The sequence below is a fragment of the Drosophila yakuba genome, chromosome 3L (assembly GCF_016746365.2).
Source record: "Drosophila yakuba strain Tai18E2 chromosome 3L, Prin_Dyak_Tai18E2_2.1, whole genome shotgun sequence".
NCBI classification, from domain to species: Eukaryota; Metazoa; Arthropoda; class Insecta; order Diptera; family Drosophilidae; genus Drosophila; species Drosophila yakuba.
The window spans coordinates 1,036,968-1,050,918 of NC_052529.2; the positions used below are offsets into that span (position 1 = coordinate 1,036,968).

General features: G+C 44.3%; 1 protein-coding gene across 2 annotated transcripts in view; it reads right to left on the bottom strand.

Moving 5' to 3' along the window:
* LOC6532304 (triple functional domain protein) overlaps positions 1 to 13,951 on the bottom strand; it is a 39,607-nt gene that overhangs the window by 13,216 nt on the left and 12,440 nt on the right. Inside the window, exons 2-4 of one of the 2 annotated variants that reach the window (XM_015193787.3) lie at positions 9,953 to 10,677; positions 718 to 1,012; positions 593 to 650 (exon numbers count right to left, since the gene is read on the bottom strand). In XM_015193787.3, the coding sequence (XP_015049273.1) occupies positions 593 to 650; positions 718 to 1,012; positions 9,953 to 10,498 (899 nt within the window). In that variant the 5' untranslated portion in view covers positions 10,499 to 10,677. The remainder of the gene's footprint in view (positions 1 to 592; positions 651 to 717; positions 1,013 to 9,952; positions 10,678 to 13,951) is intronic. The other variant, XM_015193790.2, reaches the window with a different exon arrangement.

Sequence of the window (13,951 nt, forward strand, 5' to 3'; positions counted from 1 at the left end):
AGAGTGGATAACTTCTCATTGGAGTAAATGCAGGCATTTCATTATTATTAGAGTCAGTTAGAGACGAGTTATCGGTTATCTGGTGGCCCAAATGACGAATGCCTACTGTGCGTTGATTAATACTATGAATCGATTTATGAATTTGTTTTGCCACCTAGCCAATTGGTCAGACGATAGAGATAAAACCTGGAGGGTAATGTTGAAGCTAAGCACCTGACTAGCCAGATTTTTGAGGGAATTAAACAGCTGAGCAAACTGAGCTTCGATAATACTTTCAAAAAACCACAAAGAACTTTGTTACAAAATTGTTTTCCTACGTATTTCTAAACTAAATCAAAATAACACATTTAGGGCTATTGACATTTCTTCAAATGGAATTTTTGAAGCCTACTATTGCTTATATTTAAGAAGTATATCATTTTATGAAAACTTGCATTACCCCAAGGGAGTTTTGCCAAGATAAGCAGTTTGAGCACCAAGCACCAACCAAAAATACGTTTTCAATTGTGAAGTTTATGTGAAATGATTGGGAACTTGTTGAAAATATGCGCACTTAGAAGTAATTCACTGCCTATCATAACGATTTACTCACCCGCTGAAGCCGCGACGTTTGGTGGACGACGAGAGTGCATCCGCCTTGCTGCGATTGCCTGTAAAATAGAAATGAAATGCATACAGAAAATGCATCACAATGGTATACAAAGTGGATGCACTTACTCTGATCCTGCATGTCGGATTTCTGGGAGCCCGCTGCGGCGGCTGCATTCGCTGCGCTTCCGGAACCGTGCTTGTGTGAGCCCGGCGGCGGTTTGAGCACTGAGACTGGAACGAGTCCTTCCTGCACGGCGGCATCGTCGTGCTGCGGATTCAGGCGCACCAGGCAGAAGTCCGGCTCTGCGGCGGTGGGCGGCTCCACAATCTCCACCTGCTGCCCCTTGCTGACGCTCAGCTCGTTGCTGCCCGAGGTGGCGATGTAGTCCGCCACCACCCAGGTGGCCTCCTGGTTGCCCAGCTGGAAAGGATAAGCGGATAAGGAGGTCGTGGCATAAGTATCGGTTGGCAGTTAACCCATCACGAACAAAGATAAATGTTTACTTAAGTGGCAGTATTAGGTCTAAAAACTCAGCTTTTATTTAAAGTTGATATTTATAATTCAGTGTCAGTATCAGCTTAAATTTACATTTATTTGAAAATCAAATTGAATCTAGGAAAAGGCTAAACAATGCCCATCATCGCGCCAATGATTAAATGAGATTTTATGAGCCATAATAGCGGTATGCGGGTTACGTGTCAAAGGCGCCTTCAGCGGGTTAACATGCTCGGGTCGAGGTCGAGATGGAGATGGAGGCCCAGGCCGGCCTACAGCCTTATTGATTGACCGCCAGAACAAAGGCCGAGGACTCTGAGGGCTTCAAGGATCATCGGCAGAGCGAACGAACTATACGAACGAACTAATTAGAAGGCCATTCGAGCTTGGCACTCGTCCATTGTGCCACGAGGAGCACAGGAACCGGAAGGCGGAATGCGGAAGGCGTAGCACTTCCGCCAGCTTTGATTGGCGACAGGCCACCAGAACAAGCCACCCACCTAATCAATCCGCCCAGAATCCTTCCCCCTGTCGTCCAAAAAACCCTTCCGTGTGCATTAATAATGTACAAGTTTACTAATTTACATGCGACCCATCGCAGGGTGTCGATGTGTGGGCGTCTATCAGATCTTTAAAGCTGCGCGGGAAAGTGGTGGTTAATCGTTAATCGATTTCGTTGGATTGTCCTCGGGATTGTTCTCTGCACAGAGCGAAAAAAGCTGTGAACTATATATTGACAATTTAAACCTAAAGTTTAAGCTACCTGCTCTTTAAGCCTTTTATGCCACATGCCACATCAAACTTCAGGAGTGCTTAATCCAGTTTGCAGCGACAATTAAAAGCTATATTTTCTGTGCACGCGCAGGGCTGAAATATCTGAGCCTTATATGAAATTCCCCAGGCGCCGGGGCATCATATCTATTTCACATACAATATTAATGTGGGACACGCCATAAACTGGCAGCGGGAGCAGGCTGCATGGAAACACCTGTCAGGTGGCATGGGGCATGTGGCATGGGGCATGGGCCAAATGGGGAAATGATGTCGCCAAGGCAAACGGCGGCTCACGGAGCTGGTGGCTGGTGGGTGGTGGGTGAGGAAAATGGGAAATGGCAAATAGGGGGAGAGGGGGAGTGTGCTGGCGCTCATAAGCGCAATTAAATCAACTTCATCAGCGGACAGGAGCAAGAGCAGCGGCAGAGAGCTTAGTTTATTATGCTCGCCTCGCTGCCTTTAGCCTCCGCACGAGTGTGTGTATGAGTGTGTGTGTGTGGGAGAGAGAACTGCTCATTTTATACACCGCAAGAAAAAGCTAGTTATTATATCCTAAAAGCAAATTAATAATTGCAAATAAGTACCCAACTTTAACAGCAATTCGGTAATAATTTGTAGCTGCGAACTGAAAAGAGATAATACAACGAAATATCTTGCTCAAGCCTAAACTCTCAGTGCACGCACACACACACACACACATCCTTGCAGGATCCACAGCCATGGCGCTGTGTTAATTAAGCAGCACTGACACGGAAACGTGCCGCGCTCCTGTGCGCGAGTATTAGTGGGCGGTGTGTGTGTGTTTGTGTGTGTGTGTGAGCGGTGAGCTGGTGTGTGTTTGCACGTTTCCGCTTGTAATGCAATTAGTTGAAAAGTTTGCGAGCAAAAGTTTGGAGAACTTTTTCGACAACAGGCGCCTTGCAAGACGAGGCTGCCAAATTATTTTTTCATTTTTATTTATCTGCGGCTCTTAAGTTGCCACTCAGCCTCAATGAAAATTGATTGGCGGCCAAAAGTGGAGGAAAACAAATCAGCGGGAAAATGTTTTTAAGCTGACTTCAAGTGTCAAGTTGTCTGCCTTTTATGCTGCAGCGAAAAGTTCTCGCATAACTCCTGCACACGCCGGTGGCGTATACGTAATGCGTATACGCAATGTGCGCTTCATCATCATAATCACCAGCATCATCATCTCTGTGTGCTGCAAATTGCTGCAGTCACGCACAGCCACCCGCACCCACAATGGCACTAATAAGCTGCCATGAGGCACAATTTTCCCCCTCATTTTCCCCAAGCCAGCTGGGAAAGTGGCGAAGTGAGAAGCAGAGGCAAAAGCAAAAGCAGAAGCAAAAGCAAAAGCAGCTGTCAGGAATCAGTAAAATCAACTGGAATAGAGGAGCGCTTTAATGCCACCGGTTTAAGTCGGCTGATAGCCTTTGCAGCTCCAATACGTCTCAACTTTCAACGAAAGTGAACTCGGCATTCTTGTACCGAGTTCTCCATTTAATTGTAGCTACAAATTAAGTTCATGCTCGCTTTTGTTTCGCCTTTTGACTGGGTCTTTCATTAAAATAATGAAAGGATATTTCCGAGCGAAAAGGGGGGAAACTCGAGCAAACGAGCAAACGAAAAGGAAATTCGCACGAGTTTTTCCAACTGCAAAATGCAATCAGCACTGCCTTGTTGGATTGCGTCTTTGCCGCCCACGTTTTTGCATAAAAATAATTAACACGGCTTACAGTTTCTTCTGCGCATTTGCATATTTAATAGCCCACTGGCGCACCAGCCACCAGCTAAATTTAATAATTCATCTCCAACGGGAAACGAACGATCTTAAAGCAATGTTAAATCGGTACCCATAAATTGGCAGTCTCAAACTTCATCTATTTTCCATGGGTAATTGAAAACTTTCCGGGCGGATTTGCATAGCTGAAAAGGGGAAAACAAACAGAACGAAAAACGAAGGCCTAGAATGCAGTCGAAGTTGGGGAAAACTTTTGCAGCTCGAAGTCCTGGCAAGAAAGTCCAAGGGCGAAATTCGTTGACAGTCGACACTCGCATTTCAAGGGCAAAGTTTTCGCTGGAAATTTTACTCTCGCTGCTGATTACATGCTGATAACAATAATAGCTTAGACTCGGAAAACAGACTCGCAAAAAGGAAAGGCTCAGCCGGAAAATGTGCGCCCCCTTTTCCACTTTCCTTTTTTTCCTTTTTGCTTCTCCGATGGGCAAATTGTAAAGCGATTTGGCAAAATGTTTACGTTATTATTGATGGATTCCCCCCGCAAAGCCTGGATTATGGTGCGTTGGGGTGCGTTTCCCCATTTTTACACACATTGTGTGTAACATAAGCTCATGTCTCCTTCGCCTTTCGAGGCGGGATCGTAAAAACGCAATTGCTGCGACGACGACCCAAAAAGCCATCAATTGTTAAGTCATTAAAAATGTGTTTGGGCACCGGGGCACTCGAAGGAAGGGCACATAAAAGCAAACGTCAGGGTTGTCAAGTGAAATTACAAACATCATTTAACTGATTGGAATAATGGGCCAGCAAGCTGTTTCCTGCACTGAGAAAATATGATGATTATGATGATATGATTAGAATATAAAATTGCTGAATTTTCAAAATAATCATGTGGTGGAAACGAACTTAAATTCCTATAAATATTATCGACTTTCGGGTAAACATTTCGCAAAGTGCGCACTTTCAGGCATTTGCCTTTCGTGATCCAGCCACTCCCATGAAAGAAATATAGAATTCAGTACATGAGAGCTTCTCGCACGAAACGGTTCTAAAATGTTGCAGTCCAGGAAAGCTACTTTGTGCGCATTGGTGTTTCTGTGCCTGCTGTTGTTTCCAACGGAGACGCACCAAACTCAACTGGACAGGATTGAGGATAAACTATACAATTTGCAGAGAAAACTAGATGCCATCCAAACCTTACTGTCAGAAAACAGTAGAGAGAATCGGAATAGACGACCAAATAATCCCATGTGTTCCCCGCTCGTTAACGCTATTTATTCGCCAGGAGGACAATGAAGATCAGATAAAAACTGTAATAGGAGTGCTAAATAAGGCTAACCGAAGCAAGCAGATTGGTTTTCTTCGAGTGCAATCAATTTTTCGGGCATTTATCAAATAAAACTTTAAACTGCAAAATCAGAGGAGCTCTCCATTCGATCTTCTTGCTCTGTACCGCGATATTGAGTGGAGGGGAGAAATTTTAGACGGATTTCGTATGCCAGTTGCTGCTTGGCTGGAATTTGTTCGCCTAAATGACCTCATGGGCGCCATAAATCACACAGATATGCCGAATACAGGGAGCAGGGAGAGACCTGCTGAAATATACACATAAATAGGAAACACATTTGTGTGAAAATAAATGTGTGTATGTACTCATAGATAGCCGCAAACTGGCTGTGGTTTCTGGGGTACATAAAACATAAACGTCTATTATTCAATTAACTCGCACAGTGGGTCCGCAGCAGGTGCGGCAGCGCTCAGGGGTCAGAGGTCGAACCGGGGTCCCGACATCAATTACGTTGTGGCAAACACCCAGTCGGCAAGATGGCAAACAACAGGAGCCGCAGGAAGTGGGAGTCCTTGGAAAGGATGGGGGGCAGTGCACAGATAAAAAAACGGGTTTCCTATCGTTTGAATATTCGCAGGATAAACATATATCTACCACCTTCGTAACCCATAAGTGAATAATTAAGCAACCAGCAAAGTGGTTCAAGTGTCTAAGTGTATGTAAGTCCGAGGGACTCAAACAAAGTCATATATTGATTGCTACCCTTAATAAAATTATTTAAATATTTTATCAAACTATTTGCTTTTCCCATTCTCCACAAACTACGCTCCCATACATTTGGTTTCTTGTGTAGCTATCGCACTGCGGTCTAGTAATTGTACAACATGTTAACACCAAAGGCAACCACATGTCCCCCGAATCCCGCCACTTCCACCCACCGATAGGCCCATTGTCTGGCCCGCCTGCCAACGTGGCCCATGGGCGCCACTTGGGTGGAAGTGGATGTGAAGATGGAGGTGTGGCCTCCAAGTGGGTGTAAGTGCTGAATGAAAGTCATTTACAGCGCAAATCGAATAATATTCTAAAGCAATTACGTACAACTACGACATGATCGATAAGGGAAACAGGAAGAGGTGCAATTCATTTTACTGAAACTTTCTGAATTACTTAGCATCCATTAGTAGACTCCTGTTTAATCATTTTATTGTCTTGCCTAACAATATTTCACTACTTCAGATAATTATTTAAACGGTTGTGTAGACCTTTGCTCTCTGTACGCGAAAAGTCAAGAAGGCAGAGGAAACTTCATGACCGATGAGCACAATCAATGAAGAGGATTGCCCGGGCAGCTGGGATGCGGCAATAGAACAGCCTTCCTTATGGGCAAGTCAACCCGTTGTTCCAGATTCCCATAGACCACCACCAGCACCAACCATTCGGTGTGAACAGCAGCCAAACAAAAAACCAACAACCAACTGCCGGAAGCCAAAAGCCTCGGACTTCGGACTTTGGGGCTCAGCCTTGACCAGCCCAAATGCTGTTTGGGATTTCAGAAGAGTAAAAGAGTTGGCCCCATGTCAAGTTGGGTGTTCTGTCCATTCCCCCAACCCAACTGATTCCCCATCAACGGAAGGAAGGGGGCCAAATTTTGGGGGCAGCGGGAGCCACCAGGACATCGGCAATTTGTGGCCGGCAGAGAGTCGCTCATGTCCGTTGGACAAACCGATTCGATTGCCAGCGGGAACTGCAGATGACAGATGGACATGGCCACGTACTCCCCCAGTTTTTCTCCATGGGGAGCAATTGTGCGAGAGGCGTCTCTGGTTTAAACAAAAAAAAAAGCCAAAACCCGATGTCTATCGGTGGGCGTGTCACAGCATTTGCCATTGATTTTATGGCCCAAAATGCGAGGCGTTGAGCCACAAGAAAAGGAGGAGGGAAAGGAGGAGAGCCTAAGGCTTCGAATTCTGATGGCCATTCTGTAGTGGCATGAGCCGTAAGCCTGGTTGGGATTACGACCTACCACATCGGGAGCTCAAATAAAACAGAGAGCATTCAAAGCGGGCATATCTGTATTTCATTTAGTATGAGTTTAAAACTGATTGGACTTCATTTCATTATACCCAGCACAATTGCAAACGCCGACTATTTATTTTATTACACAACTGTATGACTTTTAATTACTCTCAGTTTTTTGAATCCTTTAAGCTCTCCTTAATTTGATTTTAGGTTGTGATTGGCTTTGCCAATTTATTACATTTCTATTCAATATTCATAGATTTATATCCGTGGCACGGATTTTGTTTGTCCTTTCTCGTATGCTGACGAGCAAAAACACTCTGTTATTAAATTCTCTGAATTTAGGAGTTTGTTTGCTGTTCTTCAGAATCCGAGTTTGGGCGAATTATTCATATTTGTAAATGTGGATTTATTGCTCCATTAATTCACTTAATAAATAAAGGCGTTTAATTTCATTCAACGTCGTTTCGAATAACAAAGATTATTAATTTAACTAAAATCTCGTATTACCATGTATACACATAAATGGACATAGTCGAAACTATCTAAGCTTGAATTCTGCGATAAGTATGTGCTTTAAATGCTCTTGAATTTGCTTCTTGCAAATAGCAGTGGGCAGCCAATGTCAAGAAGCCTGTAGCCTGTGGTTTTGCAACAAGGATCTCGAGTTTTGCTGTCACAGCATACTTCTGATGACAATTTAGTTACAAATTCGTTTGGCCTTCTGCTTTCCAGCAGCAGAAGCTTCTAATGCTTTGTATGCCATTTTTTTCTAGCATTTATACATTTTTCCCTGGCTTTCCATCGCAATTTGCATATCAGTCTTGCCATTGAGGAGCCAACGACAAGGACTCAGGAACAGAGCTGCCTGGCTTTGTCTGTTTGCCATGTTCTTGAAGAGCGAAAGTAGTGGTAGTAGTTGCTATCCGCAGGTAACTTTGTCCTCAAGTTTGCAGAACGATGCGATTTATTAAAATTGTTCTACATTTTCTGCACTTTGTTCGCCCGCATGTTGTGTACCTACTCAGCTACAAGACTTTTCTACGCCTTCTCATCCGACTACAAAATGTATTTTCTTCCATTGTTGGGCTGCTAGTGCTGCATCTTCTTGTGGCTCTGGGAAAAGGAAAAATAGTAGCAAAGATGGAAAGATGGAAGCTGAAGGAGCCCTCAATGATGCAGCCAACTGCAGCTGACAGCAGCAGCGGCATCATGAGACACATTTTCGTGTGGCAGCAAATTTCCTTTTCAACGCGCCAGCAGAGAAAATTGGGTGGAAACTGGGAAACGCGGAAGCTGGGAAACGAGGAAACTGGGAAACTGCTTCCTCACTTCGTTGGCTGCGATTTATTTTGCGTGTGCACTCGAAAGTATGCCATAACAAAATGCATAAAGCATTCGCCCCGTGGAAAGCGCTTCGCAACCGGGCAACTTTCAATGGCGGCGCACAAGGATATGGCTCACAAAAGTTTCGCCTCCTGCAAATTTCGCAAATTTGGCTGGGAAATATTCAGCGCACACATAAATATTTTCGTGACACTAAATTAAAACACTGCAGTTGCCTGCACATGCACTGGAAGAAAAGATGACTTCAAGAGTCTTGAATTTAGAGCTATCAATAAATTGGAGATACTTAGAACAGTAATTTTTAAAGCGTATAGTAACTTTAAAGTCCAGACATTGCTACGTGTATGAAATACTTCCCACCGCTCTTAAATGAACTTCCACGACAACAGGAAAACTTAAATGAAGCAGAAATTTATGAAAGGCCGCCAGCTTCGAGTAAATTGAGTAGAAAGGGCAATGCGATTATAAGGAGACCAGGAAGCTGTCTGCCTCGCAGAGACATCACTCACGCCCCAAAAACTGACAAAAGAAGTTGGCGGGGGGTTGGGTGGGCGGGGGACATCTAAAAGGGAGGCAGATGGAGGCAAGGTCAGCACAAGACACAATGCAGGGGAAAAAGCAGGGGCGACAACAATGATGATATGGCTTATACGGCCTGATGAAGTGATAAATACATTATGTGTTACGAGCCGAGGGCAAGCGGAAAGAACTATTTGCAGAATGTGCCACGGAAAGGCGGAATGCTACTAGAAGCCGATGGGGACGGTGGTGAGTGGGAAGTGGGGAGCAAATAAATTAGCGCACCACACTGCGTATGATTAATGGGCTTATTAAACGGCGTCGCGGCTGTCTGCTTGGGTCAACAACCAGTTTGCTGGCAACGCGGCCACTCGGCAACTTGCACAACTAATCGAAATGAATAGCGCAACACGCAATAAGTCAAAGACCCTTCCGCAAATGGGAAAGGGAAGTATTCAGCTAAAAAAGAGATTCACTAGTCATATATACTCAGTGATATGGCTACTATTAAATTCTATAATAAATCATAAAGGTTTATGGGATATTTTAGAGTGGCACTACATTTTCAGACACATTTTATTGGTATTCTTATTGAGTATTCTTATATGAAGGGATTGTAAATATTTATCTCCCAACCATTTTCACTCAGAAGCGAAGCTTTGGCAAACATTAATCGCTTATGGAACCGCATTCACTGGCCAACTGGGCAACTGTCGCATGACTTGCAGGGGAAGGTTGGGGTGTTGGGGTGGCAAAGCCAAGAAAATCCGTGCCGCAAGCTGGTGACCTTTGCACTTTGGGGCCACTGGAGGAGGCGGGTGTGGGTGGGGTAAAGTTCTGCCACTGCTAAATAAAAGATAAGCTGGCCAAGTTCCCGATAAGGTCAAGGCAATCGCGGCCATGCTTAGCATTAATATTTGATGGCCCGTCTAACCGAGCGTGCCATCAATCGAACCCTTATCACAGGAGCATTGCTTGGTTGAGGCATTGAGAGAAATTACGCCGCTTGTCACAAGTAATTTCCTGTAATCACAAGGCAAATGTTCGCCAAACAAAAGTCAATGTGGAGCTAGATTTGTTTCTTTCTTTTCCTGCCCTTGAAAAGGTTACACTTCACACATAAACATGGCAAACTGGTTACATTACTAAGATACTCTAATAGAGATATAGATTGTACCTTGAGTCCGCTGCTGCTGGGCTGTCGAAAGAAGCGAAAGGAGCTGGGCGTGTCGATGGTATGCTGGCGTGCCAGGACGCCGTGGCCCGTGACACTGGACTGCCGGAACCAAGGCAGCGAGATCTTGCGGCGACTCTTGCGCTGGACAGGAGCAGGATTGGGGGCGGGATTGCTGGACGAGGTGGCGGGCACAGCGGGAAAGGTGAACGGAGACTGCTCCTGCTGGCCGTGGCCATTCTTGGCCGCAGTTCCGGCTCCTGCCGGCGGTGGGGATGTGGAGTCGTCCTCCTGCAGGGTGCAGAGCGGAGTATTTTGAGCGGAGTCCGCAATGGACGGCGACGGCGAAGGATCGCCCACGGCGATGGGTGCGCTCGTCGGCAGCGGTGTGTTGGGCAGCGAAACGTAGCCCTTGGTCGGAGTGTGGGTGTCCTCCACGCACTTGAGCCGCTCCAGCGAGTTCTTCTTTCCGCCGCTGCCGCCACCAACTCCGTCGGCGGAGTCCACACTGTTCATCCGCTCGTTGAGAAACTTCTTAACACTCTTCATGATGCCTGGGCTCCTTTGTCTGCTCCTTTTTTCTGCGGCTTGCTTACACAATCACTTTCATTTTTCGGTTAAATCACAGTCCAAGGGAAAAAGCAGGCAGGCGGTGGGCTCTTTTATTTTTAAAACAAATTCGGGGCTTTGTTGGCAGTCAGCCGCAAATCGATAAAGTTCTCCGACTCCTAGACCGAAATGTTTTATTTTTATTTTCCAGCAAACGTATGTGTGTGTGTATGTGTGAGAGAGGCTGCCTGATTGGATTTTACATCCTGCAGGATGCTCGCACACTAACGCACTGGGTATCTACATGGATTTCACTTATGGCGGTGACAGTTTTTCTGCGGTCTCGTTCCTCGCTGTCTTTGACTTTCAATTAGTGCAACGCGGCGTATGATCAATTTTAAGCTCACAGCCTGCATTTTGCATTCTAATTAATGCAATGTTTGCGCAGTCTGTGCCGCACTTAATTATGACTTTAAATTGATTGAGTGCTTCAGCTCAAGGGATTTAAGCTCACTTAGAAAAGCAAACAAAAGCAAACAGCACAGAAATCTTTATACATTAGTAATATAAAAGCTAATTTGTGTTGTAAAACTCAACTGTTTGTGCTATTTTTTTCAATGCTATTGATTCTAATCAGAGAGTAAAAAAGATAGTTAAGAACACATATATATTTCAAATGCGTTTTGTTTGCTTTCATTCTCGCTTTCCTTGATTTATGCACTTATTTTTAGAAACAGATCCGAGTATTACTAATGATTTGATTATTGCTTTTAACTGAAACGAATCGACCAAATCAAATACGCTGCCCTTGTCTTCCACCGCCACTTTTCTTTTTGGCCACTTCTCCCGCGTTTTGTTATGATTTCGCTGTTTGGTTATACACTCGTATATATATTTTATTTATTTTATTTGCATAGATAAAAAGCTGCCCAGCACCAAACGGTTCAGAAATTTATCTTGAATTTTCTTAGCGCACGTTTGTTTACCCCGAACTATCTATGTCCGTATATATATCTATGCCGATATCTATGCACATGGGTTTGTTATTTTTACACATTTCTGTTTGTTGCTCGACAGTCGTTGCCAGGCGTTTAGCGCGTGTTTCCGAAAGAACATCCCAAGATTGGGAAGATGTGGCAGGTGCGCCATAGCCACTGCCACTTCACCCGGTCCGCCGATCGCAATTATGACTGGGTTTTCTCAGATTCTGTTTCCCTGCTTTCCCTGCTACTTTCCCATACCTACACAAAATGCCTCTTCAATAGTTTAGGGGAAAACAATTTGCGAAAATCGCTGGCCAGTAGGAACAGCATTCAAATCGAGTGCATCGCAAAGGCTCTGTCTTACTAACTCTTCCAGTTTAAGGCTAAAAGAAAAAAGAATTTAGTTTTCGGCTCAGTAGCCAAATACTTTGATTCGCCCAACTGATTTAGATATTTTTATTGTTTTGCGATGCCACATTAAACCGCAAAAGTTAGGGTATTTGCAAATGTTCAGCATGAGCTGGCCGAGAAAATTTGCATACGTTCGAGGAAATTCGAGGGCTTTTCGAGCAGCTGTTCGCCAAGTGGCATTCCCATCACTTTTGGCCAGATGCTTTGGTTTTTTTTTTCACTTTAAAAACACTGAAAACTTAGCTACTTTCTGTGGCGAAGAGGGTGTGTGTATTTACACCCCGGCAAGGACTCGTTGACATTTTGTGGCGTTGACAAAATGCCAGAAATATTTCCCATTTTCCCAGCCTCCTCTGCTTTTTGTCCTAATACTTTCATTTCATTCACTCAAAAAGCCAACCTAATTCAATTTTTGCAAATGAATGCACACAGTGCGGAAAATGTGGAGAATGGGGTGTTGTTAGAGCAACGCTTGGATTTCAAACTAAATTAATTTAGTCTCGCCTCTAAAAATTTAAAGTGAGCTTGGTAACTTTTGCGGGCTTCCCTGTTTTTATCAAAGTAAAGGATTAACCCCTTTTGATAAGAAATAAAAGCTGCAGTGGCAGCAATTTAGTGCATATTTTTAAAAGTTATCCCATCTAATAAGGATCTCCTTTCAAGGATTCACTGAAACTGTTTTAATCCTGCTTGCTGGCTTTGAAACTTTGCTCACTAGATCAAAATAAAAGTGGTTTAGCCCCAAATGAAAACTGCAGTTGGGAAAACGTTTCCAGCATTGAAAGCATTGAAAATGTGAATCCTTTGTTCGGTTCTGTTGGGTCAACTAAGCGGTTTTGAGCGACCACAGTTGCTAATGTTTGTGTTGTTCGTATGCTGTTTTAATTGCTTCCGGCTGCAAATTGGATTAGATTAGGCCAAACTGGCCTTTGGCCAGGGGTGGGGTCCATTATGGAAATGGAAGGAGCAGGACAACTAGCCAGGACATACTCGTACCCTAGCAGTGACAACTGATGGACACATCGGAAAGGGCAGCCTGCTGGACATTGCACTCGCTCTCTCTGTTTGCCAGCCACCCAACTGGCACTCAAATTAAATTGCAATGCATCGACTCGATAATTATAATGACCAAAACATGTCGTGTCTACATCAGCCGCAACTGAAAAAAAGCAATATAAAACTCACTACTCACAACCCACAGCGAGCCACCGCATTAGCTGCCACGGAACCACAACACTATCGCGTTGAAATAAATATTAAAATGCAATAGATAAGCGTGAAATTAATGGCCCTAACTCGGGTGAGTCGGCCAATCCAAGAACGCAGCACTGGGTGGCAGTAACTATCAGATACCCTTTATGGGAAACGGGTGAAGAAGTCGCTGGCAATGGATATGGGTTATCCCATCCAAAATAACCGAGATAAAAGTGCAGAAAACTCATATTGCACAGATAGAAGGGATAAGAAATGTTAAACAAATATTAGCTGCCTGCGAAAAATAGAAATAAAAGTACTTTGCAACATATATGTACACATTCCTAAGCAATTCAAGATATTCTGGCCACGATCGCCGTGCAGTTGACAGCAAAACTCGAGGGGTTTTTTTGGGGGGCAACGAATCGTCTAAATGGGGGGAATGTAACTGCTACTCAAGTGACTAAAGGCGTGAAAAAGGTCAAAGGCAGCGGTGGCGGAAAATTGGGCGGATGGGTGGAGAGGTGGCATTTTCGCCTGCGGCTGCTGCAGACATTTTCATCCTCAGCTCATTTTTTGCCCACTTTTCGCCCTCGCAAAAATGCTAAAAAGGGTTCCCCCCGCTGGCTTGTGTAGTTTTGGGCAGCAGAAACAGCTTTTTATCATTTTTATTTGCATTACTCGGATTGTTGTTTCACTTTTTGTTTGTAGTTATTTATATAAGCCAGGTCTTTGTTTACACCTTTGTTTTTCGGGACAGTTTAAGGCCTAAGCAAGAGGCTGACATTTATGTAATCCGCTTTTTTAAGTATTGTTTAAGTTTCTGGGGCATTAGCGCGCATTATTGTTTGTTGATATGGCATTC